A 25,413-nucleotide genomic window follows, 5' to 3' on the forward strand; every position below is an offset into this window, starting at 1 on the left:
ATGTCATGTCAGCTTTCATTGAAAATATACTCCACTCACAAGGAAATGCATACAGTTACACGTTGTACCTTTTTATCAGCTTGATGGATTTGAACGCCTCATCCATGTCCCCAGCAGTCAGATAGAAGCTGAAGTTCAGCATGGCATCCCGGGTAGCCTTATCACAGTCTCCTAATCCAATGAAATCTCTCAGGGGTCGTCTGGAAGCCATCTGCAAGACCTTTGAGCCTGACTCCGCTTGTCCTTTCCCAGTTTCCCCTGGCTAAAATGAGCACATCATCATTTAGGTATCAAGGAGGATGAAGCTTACTCCTTTCCATGTCCGAATGTCAAATTTCCACTGCAGTCCCAAGATTTCTATTCCTACAAAACCACGACCAATCATGATAATAGCCACAACCTCCCTAGAAAATACCCCAGAATATGAAATGTCACAGACAAGGTTAGTGTGTCGTGAGTCAGAGTGAACAATCAACAATTCAGGATAGATAGCTCAGCGATTTTTAGGATGCCAGCCAGAAGAGGCAGCCATGATTCTAACAGCTGCTATTATACTCTTAGCTGTTATTTCAAGTCTCCAGATTTCTGAAAGTTTCAGACAAACTTCCCTGGGGGTGTGTTTCTTCTGAAAAATGAATCAGCTATTCTGGAAGTTAACAATATAGACCTGCTTCATTTATTCTTGCCCTCACGTGAAGGTTATAAATACTAAACCTCAGATTCAAGATGTTCCCCATACAATACGTGGTTCTCAAGCCTCTAAACCTTCAGTAATGCCCTCACTGGTCACTAAAAACCACCCCAAAGGACTTTAACCACTGTTCAGACAAAGAATAAGAATCAAGTCAATCACCAATATCATATTATCTGTCTAGAGTGTAATACACTAATTTTCATAACCCAAAAGCAGAAAATCAGCTGAGTCATGAACAACACCAAATTTCACGTATGCCCCATGCCAGCCTTATAGTAAAGTATTGAGAGTTGCAGAAACTATTGCAATATAGTGTTTTAAATGCACTATTTTTAAAATTATTAGGTATAGTAAAAGATAAACCAAAAGCACATATTGGTTTGACTATAGTTTGGGGAATTTCTGGAACCAGGAAAGGTATTACAATAAGAAGAAACGATGGAGTGAAACTCAGTCAAGACAGACTTCTTCACAAAAGCACGAAGGGCTTCGGTGGGAAGGGTCCTCCCAGCCCCCCAGTCCTGCCATGGGCTGTGCCCCCCAGCTCAGCTGCCCAGGACCCATCTGTGGCCATTGGCACCTCAGCTCCGGGCAGCAAACTGAAGGATTTCCTCCTAATATCTAACCTAAAACCTCTCTCTTAGTTTAAAACTGTTCCCCCTTGTCCTAACATTATCAGACTATCACCATCAGCTGTTGCATCAACTGGATTTGTTGTATTAAAGCAGACTACCCATGTAGTAAAACAGTTCCAGAATGAATTACTACATAACAATTAATTTAGTCACAAAGATGCATGTAATCCTACTGAGGGAAGGAAATGCAAACAAGAGAAAAGCAGACAATGAAGCAGAGCTGAATATTACAGTTACAGATACTTACAGGTTTATAGACAAAGTCCCTCCAAAAAATTAACTAATGGCAGCAATAATCCATACAAATGGGGAGAGAGAAAAACAAGAGAAGCAGTATCAAAGTAAAATAGCACAAGTCATGATGAGGGAAGTGTTAACAGAGTGGAAAATGCAGCAAATGTTTCAAACTGATGGGAAAGGGAAAGTAAGAGAGCAGCTCTAACAGCTAAATATATTTAAAGTGAAAAAATATCTAGAGAAAAGTCTCCTTGTTTAAATTAACCAGTATATTTATTTAGGCTCACATAATTGCACTGGTCTGTTATTCAGAAGAAAATCATGGGATTAGAAGTCACATTAAGTTCCTAAAATGCCTTGGCAGAATAAACAAAATAGGTTTCCCTACAAGAAGGCTGCAGGAGACTTAGTTAAGAACTGTGATTATAATGAGCAGACCAGAACTAGAAAACCAGTCTGCAGAGAATAGGCTTAACTTTCTCCAGTACACATGGCACTAAGATACAGACAATTCTGTCTTCATAGTTGAGTTTCCAAGATGTTACAGCATGCAATTCTCGTGTTTGCAGCAAGTATGCAGTGTCAGTGCACAGTGAGCATTCCCACTCTTTGCTATTCTGTGGGAAGTAAGCTCCATTCCAACAGGAAGCTGGCTGCTGCTGCTGAAGCTAGCAGGAACTGTCTGCTGTTCTGGGATGTGCAAGCCTGACACACACCAAATGCAAAAGAATGGTGCCTACATAACAATGGGGCTTTGTTGTTTTTGAACACCTCCTTAGTTGAAATGCCTGGTAACTACTCCTGTGTCTGTACATCACATCCAGTTCACAATACCCAGGAAGAATATTAACTTCATGTCACTGCCACAGCTGCCATCGGGTTTGCCCTACTTATTGCTGGCTCAGTTTGGTTACATTTGAACTCTACAGAATGAAAATTTTGAACCTATGGGAGGGGAAGGAATTGTGAAAGATGCCCTCACCTTTTTTGCGAAGTAAAAATGTGGTACATCAATACCCAGGAGAACCTCGTATGATGAAGGCAGTGGGAAGCTGTCCTGAAGCAAAAGGCCATGTTCTTCAGAACTGAAGAACGATACGACCCAAACATCCAGCTGGAAAAGAAAGTCGAGAATTGTTTTGTTTTTATGATGCAATATCCTTCTCTCGATTTGTTTTTATTTTCCATATTCAGTTGGCAAAACCTTCTCTCAAAAATAATGACATCCAGTCACCCACACCTGCTGGAAAGAGCAGAGCCACGCACTTCCTCCCTGTAGCGAGCTGCCAAAGATTCACTCTGCATTTCAGACCCTTCCTACTGCAAAGGGTCCTCAGCCTCTGCATCTCAGGAACTCACCTCATCAGTCACAAAAAGAGAAGCCCCAGACTACAGGCTGATGTTCTACGGGTCTGTCAGATACTCTCGTTTCCAGCATTTTTTAAACACAACGTTATTTCTGGCCCAATTTCAGCAGTTCACTGCTTTGAGTTCCCAGGGAATGCACCAACCATTTAAACACAGGCTGTGTAATGGCTGACTTATTCAAGTCAAAATACAAGCATTTATTTCCAACTGAAGTTTATCAGACTTCTCATTTCTTAAACAGTAACCACAGCAAAAACTTCTGTGGAATAAGGGCCAAAAATCCAGTTACACTCCTTTCACATCCTTTTCTTTTTCAACTTTACATAGAAACATTTTTGCCTCTTTACATAAGGAATATTAGGTTGTTCTTTTTTTGCTGGAAGACCCTAGCAAGGTATTTTGAGCCATCCCTATTCCATCTTTCATAATATCATTTTCTATGTTGACCTTCCCAGAACCTTTTTTACAGTCAGTTCAGCCAGCAAAAGAAACGAAGCTTTCCATCTCTAAATGGAAAAGATTTAACTAAAATTATGCACAAATCAGAACACTAATTGAACATGGACTGGACTTTTTAAATTAAAGGAGTATTTAGGAAGACATTATTTTCTACAGACAAATTTTTAAGGGCTACTGCAAGCGTGTTAGCAGGTTAAGCAGGGAACAGTTGTTGAACTGATGAAAGCTCTTCGCTTAGATTGTTTCTGATCAATAAAAACTTTCAGTTTTTCTACAAGATAATGCAAACAACTACTTCTACAGGTTAAAAAAAGTACCAATGATTTACTGCTTGGATAGGGAAAACATCACATAGAGCATAGAGAACCAAAAACAACCACACCGTGCTCTCAGTCTGGCTGTTCTTCCGACCTGGGGGCTGCACACCTGTTTCAGGAATTGTTTCACATACAAAAAGTCTCGGTTCACTGCAGTCCCAGAAATGGCAAACAGGGATGTGATTGTGCAGCTCTGGATACTCCACAACAGACCTATCAAAATCAAGAAACACAGAATCATAGAATCACTAAGGTTGGAAAAGGCCTCCAAGATCATCCAATGTAGACTATTTGCTGATGAGTTTACTACTTTTGATTTCAGGATGCTCTAAAATGAAGCACTGATAACTGAATCACTCACACAGACACGACTATTCACAAGTCACTGAAGCTGTAATACTAGTTTGTAGTGGCCTCTTATGGGCTGCACAAGACACTACACTTGACAACAGCTGTCATTACTCACATTTGCCTAACTGACAAAATTTGCAATGGGTTGTTCACTCTACTTTGCAGCACTGAAAAGCACACCATAATTTTTTTTGCCCATAACACCCAGTTTTTGAAAAGGATTAAATCACCTTCTATTCTAAGGCTGTTATTTCTTAAAAAAACTTCATTAAGAAAAATCACTGTAAAAACAAAGAGAGATTTCTACCCTAATGTTCCACTGTATTAGAAAACCCAGTTGACTGCATTTTCTCTCATTGCTACAAGGATTTCTAATGTGCTGTGGTGTTTTCACACTGATAGGTAGCTCAGCTCCACCGTACCACTCTCTACTTCTTCCTTCTCAAAAGGTTAGGGGGGAAAAATGAAGAAAAAAGCTCCTGTATTGAAAAAAAAGACAGGGAAATCACTCACCTATTACCACCATTGGCAAAAGGCTCAGCAGAAAGGAGATTAATGTAGCTTTTTGCCTACTAATAGCAGCTTAGAGCAGGGAAGCAAAGCAAAATCAAACTAAAAATACCTTCCATCTTCATCCACCCTCTTCTACCTCCTTCCCCTGAGGCTTGCAGTCAGTCCATAATGCTTTGTTTCATTTCTGCTGCTCTCTCCTCCTTGCTCTCTTACCCTGCTCCAGCATGAGGTCCCTCCCTGGGATGCTGTTGTTCCCAAACTGATCCTATGTGGGCTTCCTTTGGCAAGGAATGCCTTTCACTCAGCTGCATGCTGTCTGAAGAATCAACACCTCTCCTCATTATTTTAAGCTTGCTTTACATAGCTCTTTTTGATACTCCTTAGTTAATGGATTGGGAGAGTCAGGGATGCACCTTGATTGGCTGCTAATGCACCAGTTTAGTCAAACTAAACTTGTGAGTGCCAAATGGTCTCTATCATCTTTTGATAGGTCTTAGAGAATGAGAGAGGTGCCTGAAGACTGGAGAATATCAGTGTCACTCCAGTCTTCAAAAAGGGCAAGGAGGAGGATCTGGGAAATTACAGGCCAGTCAGCCTCACCTTCTTCCCTGGAAATGTGATGGAACAACTTGTTCTGGATGGCATCTCCAAGCAGTTAGAAAAAAAGATGGTTATCAGGAGTAGACGACATGATTTCACCAAGGGGAAATCATGCTTGACCAATCTGGTAGCCTTCTATGTTGTCATCGCTGGCTGGGTAGAAGAAGGGAGAGCGGTGGATTTTGCATACCTTGACTTCAGCAAGGTGTGTGACAGTCCCCACAACACCCTTATAATGAAGCTTAGGAAGTGTGGCATAGATGAGTGGACTGATGGGTAGATGAATAAGTGGACTGGCAGAGCTCAGAGAGCTGTGATCAGTGGCACAGAGTATAGATGGAGGCCTGTAACTAGTGGTGCTCCCCAGGGGTTGGTGCTGTGTCCAGTCTTGTTCAATATCTTCGTAAACACCTTGGATGAAGGGATAGAATCCACTCTCAGAACATTTGCTGATGATACAAAGCTGGGAGGAGTGGCTGACACACCAGCGAGACCTGGATGAGGCCACAGCTGGAATACTGCATCCAGTTCCACATTCCTCAGTTGAGAAAAGACAGGAATCTCCTACAGAGAGTCCAGTGGAGGGTAACAAAGATGATGAGGGGCCTGGAGCATCTTCTGTACAAAGAAAGGCTGAGATACCTGGGACTCTTCAGTCTGGAGAAGAGAAGTCTTAGGGGGGGATCTCATTACTTTATAAATATTTAAAGTGCAGAAGTCAAGTCAATGGGGCAAGACCCTTTTCAGTGGTGTGCAGCAATGGAAGAAGTGTCAATGGACAAAAACTGGAACACAAAGTTCCATACAAATACAAGGAAGACCCTTTTTTACAGTGAGGGCAACAGAGCCCTGGAACAAAGGGCGAAGAGAGGTTGTGGAGTCTCCTTCACTGGAGAGATTCAAGACCTATCTGGATACTTTCCTGTGTGACCTACTCTAAGAACCCTGCTTTAGTAGGGGAGTTGGATTTGATAATCTTCAGAGGTCCCTTCCCACCCCTACAAATCTGTGATTCTTGAGAAAACAATGTAAATGGCATAAACTCCTACACAGAGTAATGCCAGTATCAAGATGTTGCTCACCTTCACAGGGCAGATTATCTTAAAATCTCAAGTAATAATGCTCAGAATTGTTACTTACCTGTCAGTACCATGCCCAGAAGAAAGCTCATCTCTACCAATTCCTTGTTCAACTTTGAAATCAAAGAGTGTAACTTTGTCCATTTCAACATCATAGAAACAGATCTTGGAATCCGTACTCCCATTTCCCTGCAAGAGGGCAAAAAATATTGCTGAAGCATACAGTTAAAGAAAAAGGCTGAAAGTTTGGATAGTATGTTTATCTCATCTGATTCATATTCTTACAGTTTTGTGTACTTGTAATCATATAAGAACACTCTTTGGAAGGAGTATCAGAAAATTACTTCCATTCTTCTATTCTAGCAAGTTTGCTTTGGATTTCTTTGAAATGCTACAGAAGAGCTTTTGTTCTGCTTTCATTGCTGTGCTCTTCTTAGCAAAAGTACAAAACCTTAACACAGCTTAACTTAAGCATTTAGCTACAAGCTTGCACGTGCACTTTGCAGTCGCAATACAGTGCACAGAAGTTGAAGGTTTATTTCTGTGAAGTACATCTTGCATCTTTAGTAACCATCTTGACCTGTACACCAGTCTGTAACTGGTGTTGAGGCCACAGGGTGCTAAATGAAGTTTTGCCTCACCTTGCTAACCAGGATGCTGACTTTACTGCCGTTAGCGTTGCACTTGACAGATGCAATGTTTCCAAGGCCAGGAAACAGCTCAGAGAAATTCTTGCTATTGCAGTGCACTTTTGCCTCTCTGTGAAATGGAACAGACTCAAGTCATATAGTGGCAAGCACGTGACAACAGCTGTTGGCCAAAACATTTTTCAAGTTAAAAAATAAAAAACCTTATAAACAACACCAACAAATTATTTCTACCTCCCAGGACCATTGCCCCAGACTCTTGCTTCTCCTGCTGTGACCTGCCTTTCTTTTGAAAGTTAAGGAAGGAAAGGCTCATTCCTCAATGAATCAGCAAGAAGCTTCCATGCTTCTCCAGGAATCCAAAAAGAGAATCCTACCAGAGTTTTAAATTCAGAGGACTGCATTTTGCTATGTAAGTTGAGCAGTACTGTAATGCTGAATATAGCCTTTCACTGAAGTATGGAAAAAACACTCTGGAACAAAAGTAAAGAAAAATCACTGGGGAGTGGAGGTTGCATTTATGTCATACCAATTGCTTTCCAACTGTACACAAGTTCTAAAAGACTGTCCCATCTCTAAAGAATCTCATCACTTCTACAGATACAAACCCAGTAATTATTCACCAAAGAGGACAAACCTCATCAATCTAAAGAATGTGACAGAAAGAAGTGGCAGTAACTCAGACACATAATGTGATTCCATACAAGAAATCTTTGATTCTGTAAAAATGACATTCTTGGGTTACATGTTTGGACTGCTCATTTATTTCAAGTCAACAGCATTAGCTTTAAAATTAAGGCGTGCTATGCTGTCATCGTTTGAGAAGGGGTGCCAGGGGTATTATCATTATTAGCCACAACAATTTAACACAGTACAGATGAGTTCAGCTAGTTGCGTTCACTATCAACAATCATAACCAATCTAAGGCCTGCCCAAAACCAACACCTTCAAATTGTGTCCTATGTGTATGTAGGCAACCTCGGTCTAGCAGTTCTCTGGTCACAGTACCTGAGAACAAAGATTATTTTATTCTTAAAGGTAATTTGGAAAAACCTCATCATTAGCAAATAATTTTTTGAATTGAACATTGTGTCAGGCACATCTTTCACATGCCATAGCAGTTTGTCAGAATGGGAACACAGTATAAGTCAAACAAAATTAAATAAACCTCTCACTTAACCTAAGCAGGAGAAAGCACCCACAATTCACTTTCTTCATGGATTCACTGGATCCAAGTTCACTGGTTTATGAGAATCTGTGTCTTTTTGTCAGCTTTTCTGAGACCGTCAGCAGAAATGACCATAGAATCATAGAAACCTTAGAGCTAGAAGGGGCCTCTGAAGGCCATCTAGTCCAAGTCCCTGCAATGCACAGGGACACCACAGCTGGATCAGGTTGCCCAGGGCCTGATCCAGCCCGGCCCCAGGAGTGGGGCATCCACCACATCATGGGGCAACCTGTTCCCGTGCCTCACCACCCTCACTGTGAAACACTTTTTCCTTTTATCCAACCTAAATCTCCCCTCTCTGAGCTTGAAACTATTGCCCCTTGTTCTCTCACCACAGACCCTGCTAAAGTGTCTGTCCTCTTCTTTCCTGTAGCTTCCCTTTAGGTACTGATGGGCCGCTCTCACGTCACCTTGCAGCCTTCTCTTCTCCAGGCTGGACATCTTCCATAAGTTCTCCACCCTCTTTAAGTTACTACATTATTTGTTCCGTGACTTACCCAATCATTCTATGATTCTGCTCTTCCCTTGCTTCAGAAATGCCATCAGTTCATACAGACTGATGTATTGTGTTGAGATTCAAAGAGGTTATCACTTTTCAAAGGATCTAAGTCAGCTAAAGATTTCCCACCCCCCCCCCACGCAAAATGAACAGATTGTTTTTAAGGCTTGTTAATACCTGCGAGAGAGATCAAAGATTTTAAAGTGAGACAAATCAGTTCCCACAGCCAGGAAGTTTCCACAGACATCCAAGAGGCACGGATTCCCCTCTGCTTCAGAAAACACCAGAAGCTGTTTAACTGTTCCCTGAGAAGAAAGGAATAACACTAGGTTTGAACATTCGAGTTTAACTAGGAGGGATTTTATTTTGTCACTAAGCCAGCCAATGAATCTCTGTATTAGACAATTTGCCATCAGCAAAATGAGAGAAACTACTTTTTACACAGACTTCAAAAGGTCTCACAGTCTGCTTCAGGTTGAAAACTAGATGTGTAGTCTCCAAAAGAGTTCAAATTTTTCTTCTGTAAAAATTGGCCCTTTGATAATACAACTTTTTTCATTAAAGAAGGATGCATGAATGCAGTTCATTATTATGAAGCTGGAAAAATAAATAATACATATATATAAATGAAATCATTCCTTAATCTGACAAAACCTACCTTTTCTTGAATGTTAAATAAAATTATAATCAGAACTATAAGGATTAGATCTCTCCCTTCGGTATGGTTGACAAGGATAAGCCACAAGCTTTAAGTGACACTCCACAGGGAACACACAATACACAGGGGGATTTTCATCCTCTCAAAATACACTCTATTTTCTATTAGTAATATATATTCATATGCTAGCAATTTAGATCCTCATAAGCAGTCTGGTCTCTAAAGAATTCTGTTTTCTATTATAAATACTTGTTACTGTTAGCTGAAGTGTAGTAGCTGTTAAATGTGACACACTAAAGAACTCAAATTGTAAAAGAACTCAACAGGTTTTTCCTATGACAAGAGTACAGTCAACAGGTTTGCTTCTTCCTTCTATCTTTTAAACTGCAACATCAGTCTCTGAAAAACAGTGACATGTATTCCTTGCTCTGTGTTTTCATCAGCTCTTACCTGCCAGGTACGAACTTGGACCCGATTCGGCTCAACTGTGTACAGATTTTCTCCATGCACTGACAGAACTGGAGAGTCACAAAGAAAAGAGCCTGGAACAATCACAATAAAACCATCATTACAATAAGCAGATGGCTGGGACTTTTGTGTGTGTTCTGGTGTTTTAAAAAGACTTATAAAGGAAATGACTACTCCCATTTGCACCAACTGCATTTTACAACCCATGACTCCTTCTGGTTCCCAAACTCCTTGGTGTTCTGGTCTTCCTCCAGTCTGACACTACACTGAAAGCTGGGACTCCTTCTGTGAACAGGCCATCTGTACATTCTGCTCATGAAAACAAGTGGGAGAGGATGGGGAAGGTGCTGAAATGGGTAATGACAAAGAAAACAAGTAGTGCAGTATGAAGTTCCACCAGGGAATTCACACGTTCCTTCACTGAATAGAGGAACATCTGTCAGAAAAGAGTGGTTTTAAAATAGTTTCATTGTTGGCAACTTGGTTATTAAAATACAAAGCCTGAACTATCCCTCGAGACTTTGGATAGGATTAATGAAATTTTGCATATCCTGTTTCTCAAGGAATGAATATTCAGGGAGAATCCATCACAGAATAAACTAATTTACCTTACCCAGCTGTACATACAGCAATGTATAAAACAGCTTTTCCTGACAGCTGACACTAGAACCCACTCCTTCCCCATTCCTGTGCAAGTGCTATGCAAACATGACTTGCAGATGACACCAGGCTGTGTGGTGCACTCACACACAGGAGGGAAGGGATGCATCCAGAGGGACCTGGACAAGCTTTAGATGTGCAAACATCACAAAGTTCAACAAGGCCAAGTGCAAGGTCCTGCACCTGGGTCAGGGCAACCCCAAGCACAAAAACAGACTGGGCAGAGAATGGGTTGAGAGCAGGTCTGAGGAGAAGAACCTGGGGGTATGAGCAGGCCAAGGGATTTTAATCAAAGACCTTATTTGTAACTCATACAAGAATACCAGCATATTCTGAGGTCAATTAACATGGTATATCCCAGCACATTTAGTGAATAAAGCATAGATCTAGGAGCTGGTATCTGAGCTCTGGTTCTGCTGATGACTTGTGTAACTACTGACCCATCGTTTTATAATATAACCTTTCTGTTCTACAGTCTGGGGATATGAAGTCTAGTTAGTATTCATAAGTGCAAAGTGAAAAATATTATTATGATATGACAGTTAATATGAATGAAGAGAATGCAACTTTCCATTCATTTTGGTCCAAAGAAGGGCAACGAGGCTGTGAAGGGCTTGGAGAATGTGCCCTATGAGGAGAGACTCAAGGAACTGGGGCTGTTTGGCCTGGGGAAGGGGAGGCTGAGGGGAGACCTTATGGCTCTCTTCCAGCACCTGAAAGGTGCTTACAGAGAGAGCAGGACTGGTCTCTTCTCACTGGTGACAGGATGAGGGGAAATGGCCTCAAGTTGCACCAGGGGAGGTTTAGGTTGGATATCAGGAAAAACAACTTTACAGAAACGGTGGTTAAGCACTGGAACAGGCTGCCCAGGGATGTGGTTGAGTCACCATCCCTGGATGTGTTTAAAATCCACTTGGATGTGGTGCTCAGGGATGTGATTTAGGGGTGGGTTGTTAGAGTTAGGGTGTATGGTTGGGTTGTGGTTGGACTCGATGATCTTTAAGATCTTTCCCAACCTCAGTGATTCTATGATTCTATGGTTCAATGATTCAGGAACACAAACACTTCAACTCTGAACAATTGCTCATTGCTGTTTTCCAAATCCTACCTGCATTTCTTAAGGTATCTTCTGAGCACTCAAAGACAGTAACTTCCTTCCCATTCCAGAACACTACAGCATCCTAAAAAAAATTTTTAAAAATGCACTCAGTGTCATCTTGACTCATGCAGTAATTTATGCAGAAACTGAGATTTTCCCACACAATTGCCACCTTTTACTAGTTGCCCTGTATATTAGGTTGGAAGGATTTGCAACTGAAAAAAACTGAAGTGAGTATCCAGAGAACTCCCAAGTCAGTGCACCACCTGAAAACCAGCACCAGTATGATCACTATAAGCCACAAGAGTACTTCTGTTATACAAATGGAATAGCAACAAATTATATTAAGGACTTGGGAAGTCTGGTCTCTACACTCCTAGCCAGGCAAACAACTGAGCAAATATCCAAAAAGACCAACGTGACCTTAGTAGCGAAGACTCCATTCACAGTCATATCAACATGAAGATTGTGTGTGGTTCCTGTGCTGAAGAAGGTCACATTAAACAGGCTGGGAGACACCTGCACAGCAGCCACTTGCTGATTATAGTGACATGACATGGCCTGCTCACTGAGGATGACCACAGAGCTGATGCTGTTCACTGCCAGGAGGTTTTTTCGGGAGCCCCACTGTGTACGGGAGCAAGAAAAGAAAGCACAGTGAGTAATTCCATCTAAGACAGTCACAGCAACATCCCAAAAGAGATGGGAAGGCTAGGAGAGAATAAACACTTTGTGTCTACATGTACATATACTCAAGCACACATACATGGCACAAAGTCCAACTATAGCCAACAACTAGGAATTATGAGATGAAAATATTATACTTGTTACCCAGCTGCACAGACTCAATTTAAATAAAGGAATTGTTTTTTGTATTAAAATCATTTTTCTTCTTCAGATATTATTATACCGCCTTATATTTGAGAGAATCACACTTAAAGGGGTTAACAACACTTTCATTTGTTGCACATGCAGTATCTTATTTGATTACCTCATTCTTCCTTGCAGTTTTGACAGCCCTCTCAGTGAAAGCAGTTCACATTCCTCAACAAACAGTGCTGTGTCACACACTAGGCGACCCAAGAAAACACAGGGATTCTTCAAGGAAAAGGAGGAAGTATTCCAGCTAACTTTTTAAGCAAGTGTTATGAAGATGTATCTTTCTCACCCTATTTTAGGATTGAAGAAGAGTGCTCATACAGAGCAGAGCAAGTCTAAAATTGAAGTTACACTTCAAAAATTCACAGAACAATAAGATGTGCTTCTGAGATGGTCTGCAAGGACAGACTTTAACACGCAGCTGATTAATTATTTCTGTATCAAGGAAGAAGTAATGCACCTTTTTTCAATCTGTCTTTCCATATTCACAGTTAAGCAAAAGCATCTGACACTGATCATGTTCATTCCTGTCACAGGACAATTCTTTTCAGAAAGCACTGGGACAACCAGTTGACTACCCAAGAGCTCTTCTTCCTTAAGATGTTAGTGAGAGGTGGTCCAAACGTTTACAGTCTGGAACCTATAACCACATGCACAGTGCAGGACAGTGGTGCTCTGCCTGAACTCCAACGCTATTGACAACACTCCCTGATAAGCAACACTGCACAGGTTTGGAATAGAAGCTGCCTTCATGGCTGGGCCAGGGCACACACAAAGGCTGGGGTAAGGGGAGGAGGCTCCCGCGTTAGTAGATGGTTTTTGTGTTTTGTGGTTGGTTGTTGTTTTGTTCATTTGTTTTAAAACTACTAGAGACAGAATAGCAAACCAACATTTTTTGACAAAAGCAGACAAAACATCATTTTATGCGTAAAAGTATAGTCTGTCCTTCTGGGACGCACCTCTTTTCACATGAAAAATATTCAGATGGAAATATATATTTGTTTAGCTACCAGTGAAAGCAAACTTTACACTGAGACAGTGACTAAAAAAAAAACCACCAAAACCCTATCTAGAAAATAATTTAGATTTTTTTTTGCTTGCTATGTTAACACATTTAAATAAACTTTGGATATTAGAAGGTTTTTCAACAGAGGGCATGGAACAGGCTCTCCAGAGCAGTGGGCACAGCCCCACACTGCTCTCAGACACAGAGTTGAGGTCTGGGAGTTGCTGTTGCAGGGATGGGATCGAGGATCCCTGGAGTCCCCTCCAACTCGGGATATTCTACAGTTCTATCAAATGTGACATTTCTGCCAATCTGTATTCTCCTGAAAATAATTTCAGGGTGTTGAATCCAAAGAGTTAATCAGTGAGAAATATGAAGGAGAGACGTTTGGATTTAAGGATGCTGCGACTTCCACTTCTCCCAGGCAGAGAGATCTACAAGGGCTGCTCCAAAAGCAATGCCTCCTATTTGATTATATTGGCCCACGATGTCAGAGGTAGGGATGGCAGTAGAGATTCTACCTTTCCACCCATATGCCATTATATTTTGTTGCCAGGTGACAGATGGCAGCAGAGGGGCAGTCTGACAACATGATGTCTGACATGGAAGTACATATGAAGCAAATGTGCCATTGAACTTCATGAGGGAAAAAATGACAACCACTGGCATTTGACACTTGCTGAACATTTAAGGAGACCAAACAGCAGATGTGAGCACGGTGAGGTGGTGGGTGATGCATTTCAGCAGTGGTGACAGTGGGGCACCTCTGCTGGTGCAGATTTCTGGAAGCACAGCATGTTTCTGAAGTCTTAATAAAATGCAGGAATGCTCTTTCTTTCCTTACCTTTATCTGAGTGATATTTCCTTCAAGTTCTGTGGATGCATGGAGTTTCCACTTCTCCTTGCCCTCCAAAGCCCCTGTGCTCTGACTGGATACTGACACGTTCCTCCACATTGCCACTCTCCCTTTGTTAGTACCAGCTGCTAGGAGACCTGCCATTCACAGACATTTCAGACACTTCTTATCTTATCTTATCAAGCTTTACAAAAACAAACAGGACACAAAGTAGTAGGCAGCCTAGCTCTGCTTCTGAGGCACTGGGAAGCCTTATTCTAGCACAGTTTGTTTCTTCGCCCTCCTGCAAATCAGCATTCTAGCCCTGTACTGGGGAACCTTTCAGGAAGAAAAAAATGGAAAAAGTTCTTTTTGAGAATCAATGGCTGTTTTCTAAGCTACCAGATGAAGTTATCTTTTAAATACATCAGACAGTGATTTCATTTTAACCATTTATTATTAAATATCTATTTTTGTAGCATAGATAGACAAGTCGCCATTAAAACCACTCTGCTAGGCCCAATCTATGCCTACATTAGCAAACAAGGCAACAGATAGGAGTGACTGTAGAGAAACCCAACATCCACACTGTGCATTTGGGAAGTTCTGCTTTGCATGAAGTTCTCATGTAGGCTTGTTGACTGTCCATAGCACAGTGGAACACACTAGCTGTGCTCCAGGAACACACTCACTGGTTCAGCCTCAAAGGGAATCCAGCCAGTGTGCTCAGAAACAACTTCACAATGGGAGAAAAAGTGCACCAAGTGTTGAGTGATCTCATTGCCCCTTTGGGAGGGCACTCCTAAGCTACACGAAACCAATTCTACAAGATATGCTACTACTGAAATGCCCTGTAAGAAGAATCTACTAAAATGACTACAGAGCACTGAAGGCTGACAATTTGAAAAGGGTTTGGAATCAGAGATCACAGCTGCCCTATTATTCCTCACCTTTAGCACTGCAGTAAGAAACACAGTTCATACACTCCCCAGCCTCAAAGCCAAACTGCACATCTGGGGAGAGCACATAGTTCTCACCTCGGTCCAAATCCCAGAACCTAAAGGTACACAAAACAAGAGTTAACAATGCTTCTCCTTCCAGCTATCTTGCTAAACTGTCAAGAGGACTTGTACATGGCACTAATCTGCTATTTCCTTAATCACAGAATGAACTAGATAGGAAGAGATTTCAAAGGTGATCTAGTTCCAACCCTCCTGACACAGCCAGAGTTGGCCAACCAGTAGGTCAGGCTGCCCAAGGCCCCATCCAGACAGGTCTTGAGCACCTTCAGGGATGGGGCATCCACAACCTCTCTGAGCAGCCTGTTCCAGCACCTTACAACCCTGTCAGTGGTAACACAGAGATCTTAATTTTTAAAGTGAAATTGCCAGCAACTGCCTCTGGGATGAGAACTTCTTAATCTCCTCTGTTTTCCTTTGACTTTTAGTCAAGATATTTTGGGAAAGGAGTCAGAAGCAAACCCAGTTTTAAGGAAAACAACAAAAAAAATGAGGCATAGCTGCAGTATTCTCCCCCCTCATTTGTGGCTCCAGTATTCCCTATCTCAACCAGCAGCCCTTCAGACTGCTGATATATTCTCTAGAACTAAACATTATCAAATTTCTTCTTGCTCAGTACTTGATCTTTATCACTTTGTCATAACGTTAACAGATTCTTCCTGGCAGTAGCAGGCAGATTCAAACAAATGAACCACAGATGTTAATGGAATTCCTTTCTTCCTCTCCTCACCCCTCAGACTCAGAGGAAATAAGTACAGTAAGTCATAGTAAAGATAGAAGGAAAAAAAACAACAATGTAGTACTTTAAAAAGACTCAAGAAAATGTACTTTTAAAACTACATAACATTATAACATAGCAGCATGGCAAAGTAACAATTGTTTAATGAATTATGGAAAGAAATCACTATAACACTTGTGTTATACTGCAGTAAAAGAGAAGTCCTGAACAACAAGCACTTTTTCTTGTTGTTATTGCCATAATTATCATAAGAATCAGACAAAAAACAAAAACTTTTTCCTGTTGTTATTGCTCTAATTATCATAAGAATCGGACAATACAGATCGAAAGAACAGCAAAGTGGTTTTCTCATGTCAATAAGGAAAGAAAAAAAAAACCAAAAACCCACACAACCCAAAAAACTCAAGAGACTAGAAATTGCTTAGTCAGATTTCTCATGTGCAGCAAGAAAGCTTAAAAACAGGATTCTTACCTGAGTACTGTCTCACCCATTGCTGTAACAATAAGGCTATGGTCTATTAAAATGATGTCTGCAGAATTACCAGTTTTCCCACTCAACTTCACCTGTTAACAAAAGTGACAGAAGGTAGAATCAACATGCTGAATGTCTAAGCATCCAAATTGTCCAATGTGACCCCAGGGTTCAAACGTAAACCCTGACCTGTGTGATAATTCATAGAGATCAAGGAGTGACCACCATTAAACTTAGCAAGTATCAGATGTATACATTCACAAAAAAAAGTTTTGCAGTCAGACAAGTAGGTAAGGAACAGTGTTTCTTCCTGTATTGGATCTCTTGGGATTTGGTAAGTATTGTGTTAACTGCAAAATCATAGAATCATAGAATGGTTGAAAAGGATCATAATGATCATCTAGCTTCAACCCCCTGCTATGTGCAGGGTCACCAACCACCAGACCACATCCAGCTGCCCAGAGCCACATCCAGCCTGGCCTTGAATGCCTCCAGGGATGGGGCATCCACCAATTAATAAAAAGCTGACACTCCTGTGACATAGAAGTGCCCACTCTTTTCTGATCTTAGATGAAGAAAATCAGAAAAAAAAAATGAAGGCTTCTTCACTCTGGAAGCAGTATGCCCCGACAGTACAGCATTTTATCTGCACATTGGATCAAGATGGCTGTACCTACTGGAAGAGGTCAGTTTGGTTTTCAGCCCTACACAAATAACAATGTAGTGACACAAAAGTAATTCTGTGACTTGGGAGTTTCTGTTTAAAGTCTTCTGGGACTTCTGCAGCTGCAGAGGACGCTATCACAAAGTAAGAACAAAGCCATCTTTCAGATTTACAGAAAAAGAGCATCACGGCAAGGATTGTACTGCTCCTGCTAATCTGAAATAGGCAACTGAGCAACTGATGGTGATGAAAATGAGGACATACAACCTGTAACTATTTCTCCATGAAATGTTTTAACAAACATTTGATTGCACCAAAATTACGTATAGATTTTAAGAGTATCACCTTTTAATTCAGTAAGACAAATTAAGGAGTAAAAAAAACTAACATAGGATCACAGTGAAAGAAACTGAGACAAAACACAAGAGCAAGACAAAAAACATCTTTCCAAGTTCAGTAGCACGCTTCTATTTTACCTTGAAATGCTCATACATTTGGTCTCCAAGATATTAAGAGAGAAAAAAAGCTGATTCAGTTCTGAGTGAAGGAAACAATAATTTAAAAAAATCCTAAGAGGAGATTAAGTATTGCAACTCTACTTTGTTGTCTGATTCTCACCTTCATGAGCTCCTTGGCATCTCCCTCAAGAGTAATTGTATGCAAGGACAACAGCAGGTTCTCTGTTATTACAACTAAAGCATCTTTTTTCTCCATGAACAGAAGCTTCTGTACAAGGTTGTCAGCTGACAATATGTGGCTTGTCTTTCCTTTCTCATTCGTGTAGTGCACAGAACCTGTAAGACACACAAACAAGTTACACAGCTCTTAGTTAACAACTCTGTAGCCATAAAAATTGAATTTGCTCCTTGTTACTTCAATAAAATAGTCCTCAAGTGCTAAAAGAAAAATAACCACAATGCTGTCTCACAGTTTGTCTCTGGATGTGGACAATTACAAGAGCTGACTGTAGCAATAAATCAAAATTATTTGCTTTCTCTCATCTAGAAAATCCAGATGCAAACCATTTAAGTGGCATCACAAATATTGTTCAATTAAAAAACCATTTTCTACATATGTGTGCAGGTATGCAAAGGCCAAACGATGGCTAAAATCTTCAGTAGTCATAATTTGTGAAAGAACCTAAGAATTAATACATTTACAGCAAAGTTTAGATTACAGAAGCCCGAGCATATGGAGTTTCTCATTGTTCAAAAACATCCCAGCACACACTGTGAGCAGCTTTTCTACATGAGTTCCACAAAAATAGTAGGTAGAGTAGGAGTGAATGATAACAAGCAAACAGGATCATGTCTCACCTGAGAACACTTCCAGCATCGTGCACTGCCCAGTTACATGGTGGTAATGCCCAAGTCCAAGGCAGAGCTGTGCAATGAAAAACCCTATAGCACCTAGCAGTTTGCAAATGGGATTACTGAAAGCACCTGTTGCAACCTGACAGATGCCAATGTTATAGATATACCAATTCTTAACAAATATATAAATGTAGTATTTCAATTTGCTGCAAATTTAATTTGCCCTGTGAAATGAAACATGCCCAAAAGGAGCTGAAGTAGAAAACAGAGGTGTAAGTCTGATCGCCGAGGATCTATGCTGAAATGTTGTACCTAAAGGGTAACATGATGTAGCTTTAAAAGAATGTTTCAATTTATTGCTCTCTACACATCATCTGCATTACCTACACTTAGAAAGTTCCAAACTCCTGTCCCACCTGTGATCATACTGCTAAGTTTTCTACCTAAAATAAACACTGAAGTTTCTCTTGTTAAAACAGTTCTCCAACCCAGTACTTCTTACCACACAGAGAAAGGTTTATTGCAGTCATCCTTTGTAATAGTCTGTCATTACAGAATCTGGAAGTAGTTCACAAACAGCATTCTTCACAACACATTTGCAAGACAAGGGAACAGATCCCTGCAGCTACAAACAAAAGTCCACCAGCAGAAAGATCAGGATGCCTTACAACATCCATGTTATGTCCCAGTACCTGTGCCAGTCATCTCAAATGCTTTGCACTGAAGATTTTTTGTGGTCGTGAGAGTATTGCAAAGCAATCTTTTAGAACTGCTAACAATCAGGCATCCTTTCCCTAGATCAGTATCTTCTGTCACATATTGTCTGAATTATTTTTTTTAACTACTCTGATCAGCATTTTGAGTGCAGCAATAGATCTAGGCTCCTACTTATAACAGATGTTTACCATCTTTTGAGGAGCTCCACTGTTCATTCCAGTGTAGCTTTAAGTGATGCTGCTCTCCTGGCTTCAGTCAAGTCAATTCTGAGATCTTTTACAATTGCATTAAAAATGTTTAAAGCATTAAAAATGTTAAAGCAATAATTTAATTTGTTTTTATTAGAACAAGTTTGTGATGAAAAATCACAATTTAATCATATTTAAATGCTATGAAAACGTTCACTCATTCTGACAGACCACCCTCTAAAATAAGAACCGACGCCAAATTACATCAACCTCTGCAATGAGAAAGCTCAGAAAAGAAACCACCAGTGCCATATGGTAGAAAAAAGTTTAAAGTTTAAACAGGAGGCCCGAGAAACAAAGAGAATTTTGAGTACACCCACTTGCAGGACTCCGGGTCTGTCTCTAGATGGGGATGTGTACCAACAGATGCTCACTTTCAAAGCAGCTGCTAACAGGCACACAGCTAGCCAGAGATTTTCATCTTCCACGTTTGCATTAAAAAAAAAAAAAAAAAAAAAAAGGTGTCCTGTAACCCTTTTAAATTTGAAAAAAAAAGGTTCATATTTAGTAGAGAAGCTTACACCTCACAAATGCAATTAAGGTAGCAATTAAGGTCACATATTGTCTGAATTATTTTTTTTTTAACTACACTGACAGCATTTTGAGTGCAGCAATAGATCTAGGCTCCTACTTAAAACAGATGTTTACCATCTTTTGAGGAGCTCCACCGTTCATTCCAGTGTAGCTGGATGCTGTGCAAGGCAACCATACCGCTAGACCATAATGCAACTGTAAGGAAGGTAGCCATGCTGCTGTTAATTATGGGGCCTAATTCCACTACCAGAATGAATGTAAACACTGAATCATGCTGTAACTGAGAGCCAGCATAACTTCAATAGTTTTTGGAGTTGTCAGCACTTGAATGGAAAGGATTATGTACTCATTACAGTGATTGCCTCATACTCTGGCTCTAGATCCAAGATTACAGGTAAGCAGGAGACAAAAGGCATCATGAGTAGGAAGAAAGCTAGTTGGTAATTGTAGCAGGAATGCTAAGACACACCTGAACCAGTGATTCAGTGCCTGGTGGGAAGGCAGAGCCCATCCAGGGGAGCTCAGGTGCATTCAATGCATTTGAGTGACCAGAAAAGGTGAAGCCAGGATCCATCCCTTCCCAGCCCTCATTTAAGGACTGGCAGTGGAGGCAAAAGTACCTCATTGGAGATCCCTGCTTACCAGAGGCCTTACAAAGGTAAGCAGTTTTTCTTCTTTTGTTTCTGTATCTGCAACTGCTACATTTGGGCTTGTTCTCATTTGCTGTAGTCAGGATTGTGCCACTCCCTATTACTGCTGTACTTTCCATCAAGTTACAGCATTACACCTGGTGAGCCAGTCTGATACTTATTTAGGATGGATTATCTAAAAAAAAAAAAAAATGGTGCACTGGATGGTCACTGGGACCACTAATAAACCGAAAAAGGAACTCCCAGGGAAAACTCTGAGATTCCTGGGTTCCCCATACACAGATTATTGAACAATGGGGACCTATGAGGGCCAATGTTCCCATTATTAAATCCCCTTCAAAAATGGCTGACTTCCTGAAAGAATTAGGACAAAATCTTTTGATAACTGAGGAAAGAGTAGTAGCAGCATCTGCTGTGGCATGGCTGCTGCTTCTCACTGTTAATGCATATCATTCCTTGAAGGAAGAATTAGAAGATGGGGGGGGGGGGGGCGGCGGGGAAGCCTTTAAAAGCCCATATTAGACAACTGGAAAAGAAAATTACATCTTTGACAGGGCAAACTGCTCTACCTTTAAATAGAATTTCCTCTCTGAAATTAAGACCCATGTCATTAGAAGGAGAAGAAGACTTGGATCAGCAGGATCCTTGGATCCTAGTTGAACCTAAGAACAAAAAGAAAGCCAAGCAGACTAGAATCCAACTAGAAGATCTGGGAACCTCAGATCCACTAGAAATAAGACCAGTAATAACTGAAAAGACAAAGAAACTCCAGGACAGACCAGCAGGATTGGCGCCTGGAGAGTTGCCCCCTGCCCACACCACACTACAAGTAACAACGTGTCCATATGCAGCTGCTGAGCTTACCCATTTGTTGCAGCAATTTAGGCAAAGACCCCAAGAGAGCATCCCAGCTTGGCTTTTGAGATTGTGGAATATGGGGGGGTAAAAAAGTGGTAAATAATGGGTCTGAGATTTCCAAACTTGCATCTATTATCACACATCCGCCTCTCAGACAAAGGCTGTATGCAAGGGAATACATAGTGAAGAAAACCATTCCTTAATTCAATGGATAATGGCAGCATGTAGAATTATGTGGCTGAACAAAAGTGATGTACTGATAATTGCTGGGTTATGGACCTCAGTGGAAGACTCCAAAATTTTATCAGAGAACTAGGGATGAAGGAGGTCACCAGAATGGCACGTGTCCATACTGAACCCTTTAGTGGCCTTAGAGGCCATCATCCAACAAGCTATCCAATTGGTGGCTGATCCAGGAGAGACAGAGTGCTTTCAGAACAGGTGAAATATCCAAATGTTAGAAGGGGCCAAGGTCCACTGCGCAACTAAAACCAGGAAACCCGCCCCACAGACTCAATATGGACCCATACAGGTATCCTGAAAGCAGATGTTTAATGACTTAACCTGGGCTGGGGTTCAATTTGCTAACTCATTTTTCTTCTGCTGGGCAGAAGAAAACAACACTGAGTGGCAATTCCACCTGCCATATAATCTGATGGGATAGACTCTCAGTCCCTGCTGGGGTGGACAAAGAGACCCTACGAAACCCTATGGGACCTGAACAAAAGGCCTTGAGACAGCAGACCCAGTGCCCTAAAGATGCTACAAACAACATGAGCCTCCCCACTTAGGATCCAAATTGCAGGCACAGACAGTCAGGTAAGACCCCAAATTGCAATGACAATAATCTGCTCGCTGCCCCTGAAAACCTAGAACCCTGCACCCATAAAAGAACGGCCCTGGAAGTTGCAAATTAGACCAAAGTTGTGTGGCCTACTTGCACCTTGGGGGAGATTATTGGAGGTTGGGGGATCTGTAGTCCCCCCAGTAATAGGCACATGGCCTGCAGGCATCATAGTCAATGCTCTGGTTTTCATTGCTAAGGGGACCTAAATCATGGCCCTGTGGCAAATCTGGACTCCCCCTTTGGTACCCGATATAGTTGTAAAGCCTTGATATCGGGCCAAGGGTATGGTACATATGGCCAGGACATGCCTCAGTGCAAGCTGAAGTATTGACCCAGGACAGGAAGGTGGCATGTATCTTGCTGTGGAGGGCAGACCTACACCTTCTGGTACTTCTGAAACATCTATGCTATCCCCCGAGTCTCTTTTGATCACCGGGAGCGGCAACATGACATCCAGTGTCACTGAAAGATCAGCATGACACCTGGTGGTGGGCTATATGGGACTGATGAAATGCAAGCCAAACCTTCCCTGGTCCAAGCAGCTATGTGCTTCCAGAAAAGCATCGAGTACTGGCCCACAAAGGAACATGAACTTCAACCATGAACCAGTCATCTCATTTTGTCAACCTACACAGTGACAGGCAAACTGTACAAAGCATCATGGTGTACTGGATCACTGGAATGGGAAAGGGCTTATCTTCAACCTGCTCAATCATCAGTTCAAGCCATGAAGGGGTGGAATGTAGCAGAAATCTCAGTCATTGAACTGTTTTGAACCACTAATAGGCAAGTTCACAGCAGCTGAAAGAAGTGTTCTTGCTCTTACCATCAGTCAAGGTGACAAAGAAGGACAGTCCTTCCTGGAGACCTATTTTCAGAGGTGCTTCAGTTCCAGCTTTTCTCCAGTTAAACATATCCAAGGCTTTCTCATCACCACTCACAGCAGCTTTTGCCAGCTGTAGGAAGTCCCTGCAAACAAAAGGTACTTCATTTCCAATTCCCTACGTAACAGAGTACATTCCATCCTAAAGAAAGGAATATTTCATAGAATTGTAAAGAGAGAAGAAAGATGTTTCATGCACTGGTTGGAAATCGATTAACTCCCAAAAGATATAAAGCTCATTTAGTACCAGTTTTCACTTGTATTGCTTCACCCTTTTTTTTCCCCCCTCTAGGCATTATTATTTTTAGAGAGATGTGAAACAATGTCCTGGAGAAAGAATAATCTGTTTTTCTTTTTTTTTTTTTTTCTCAATATTATAGCTTACTACTACTTCTTTCTTGAAGAAAAAAGACAAGATTTAAGAATTCAGTAATTCTTGCCAATAATTTCATGAATAACTGTTTCCAGCGTGCTTTGTGCTTTTCTAATTGGCAAATGTCACTGATTATGAAGAACTAAAGAAAGAAGAATGAGCAGCAACAGTGAGAGGGATGTTGACAAAACAAAAGATTTGTTGCTGTGTGTAGAACACAAATAGCCTCTGCTGCAAATAGAGAGGAAGAAAAGCTTGGAACCAGAGGACAACAAGGAACCAAGGACAGTTTTGTATTATTATTTTTTTTTTAAATCATAGAATCATAGAATTGCTCAGGTTGGAAAAGACCTTAAAGATCATCAAGTCCAATCGCAACACAACCATACTACCCTAATTCTTACAGCCTACACCTAATTCACATCCCTGAGCACCACATCCAAGTGGATTTTAAACACATCCAGGGATGGTGACTCAACCACCTCTCTGGGGGAGCCTATTCCAGTGCTTAACAACTGTTACTGTAAATAAGTGTTTCCTGATATCCAATCTAAACCTCCCCTGGTGCAACTTGAAGCCGTTTCCCCTTGTCCTGTCGCCAGTGAGAAGAGACCAGCCCCACTCTCTCTGTAATCATCTTTCAGGTATTGGAATAGAGCAATAAGGTCTCCCCTCAGCCTCCTTTTCCCCAGACTAAACAACCCCAGTTCCTTGAGTCTCTCCTCATAGGGCACGTTCTCCAACATATTCTCTTCACAAGCCTTGTTGCCCTTCTTTAGACCTGCTCCAGCACCTCAGTGTCCCTTCTGTACTGAGGTGCCTAAAACTGAACGCAGCACTCGAGTTGAGGCCTCACCAGTGCTGAGTACAGGGGTAGGATGGCTTCCCTGGTCCTGCTCACCATTGCTGATCTAAGCCAGAATGTCCTCGTCAAGATAATTAATAAAGATGTTAAATAGAAATGGTCTGTGAATAGGCTTTTCTTTCTGTGGCACAAGAGGAAGAGCTGGTCCACCTGCGCTCCGGCAGGACGCACCACTTACTCGCCAGGAGGGGGCGGTCGGAAGATGCAGTGTGACAGACATTTTCCATGCTCGTGTTTCAGCACGGGAGGACCTTGCACTCGACCTCGCTGGTCCGTTCTCCATAGAAACAAGATGCCATGCTGGAAAAAAAAAAAAAAAAAGACCGCTGTTAATTCATCACACATTGCACATATGTGAGAATCCAGACGCTAGAAGAATCACAAGTTAAAGAAAGCAAGGCTAGTTAGTTAATTAATGCAACAGTAGTCGGTGGAAGTTGATGCCGGAAAATAATTGTGCCCCATTTCTTTCAGTCTGATTTTAAAAGAATTTTGAGTAGCAAAATTTCTACCATTTCTCAATGAAAGAACTTCATAGCCTTGCTGTCTGCCCCTTCCCTTAACTACATTTGTCTAACTTTTACCTGCTTCATTCCGAAGAAAACTTCAATCTTACAAACAAGTCTCAGAATTGTTCCTGGATTTCATTACGACAGATTGCACTCTTAAGATTTAATCTGGCTATCAACTGAATATAAAAACTAGGAATATATACTCACTGTCTTTTTTCTGTTCAAACACACGTACTTTCTATAACACGTGTATTTGCAGCATAGGTGAGAACCAACTATCACACAAACAATCTCAGTTTGTGCCTTTTGCTGCAAGGAGGAACACAAGCACACACCAAAGTGCAACCACTGTGCAAATCTTAGAGCCTGGCACAGGTTTTGGAGGTAACAAGCATTTGGCAGTGCCAGTTCAGAATGCAAAAAGCCCAATGACTAGGAACTGTGGATGAAGAACGCAGAGATGCAAAAAGCCTTCAGCATGTCATAT

At 41.3% G+C, this 25,413-nt stretch overlaps 1 protein-coding gene across 3 annotated transcripts in view; it reads right to left on the minus strand.

Moving 5' to 3' along the window:
• IFT140 (intraflagellar transport 140) overlaps positions 1–25,413 on the minus strand; it is a 75,429-nt gene that overhangs the window by 45,164 nt on the left and 4,852 nt on the right. For all 3 annotated transcript variants that reach the window (XM_085238067.1, XM_019620573.3, XM_085238068.1), the window contains 15 exons: positions 24,593–24,714; positions 23,120–23,262; positions 17,745–17,920; positions 16,463–16,554; positions 15,183–15,289; positions 14,242–14,390; positions 11,936–12,139; positions 11,522–11,594; positions 9,736–9,827; positions 8,805–8,932; positions 6,895–7,012; positions 6,315–6,442; positions 3,776–3,923; positions 2,549–2,680; positions 69–262 (listed from right to left, as the gene is read on the minus strand). In XM_085238067.1, the coding sequence (XP_085094193.1) occupies positions 69–262; positions 2,549–2,680; positions 3,776–3,923; positions 6,315–6,442; positions 6,895–7,012; positions 8,805–8,932; positions 9,736–9,827; positions 11,522–11,594; positions 11,936–12,139; positions 14,242–14,390; positions 15,183–15,289; positions 16,463–16,554; positions 17,745–17,920; positions 23,120–23,262; positions 24,593–24,714 (2,006 nt within the window). The remainder of the gene's footprint in view (positions 1–68; positions 263–2,548; positions 2,681–3,775; positions 3,924–6,314; positions 6,443–6,894; positions 7,013–8,804; positions 8,933–9,735; positions 9,828–11,521; positions 11,595–11,935; positions 12,140–14,241; positions 14,391–15,182; positions 15,290–16,462; positions 16,555–17,744; positions 17,921–23,119; positions 23,263–24,592; positions 24,715–25,413) is intronic.

The sequence above is a fragment of the Meleagris gallopavo genome, chromosome 16, assembly GCF_905368555.1.
Source record: "Meleagris gallopavo chromosome 16, MGAL_WU_HG_1.1, whole genome shotgun sequence".
Taxonomy (NCBI): Eukaryota; Metazoa; Chordata; class Aves; order Galliformes; family Phasianidae; genus Meleagris; species Meleagris gallopavo.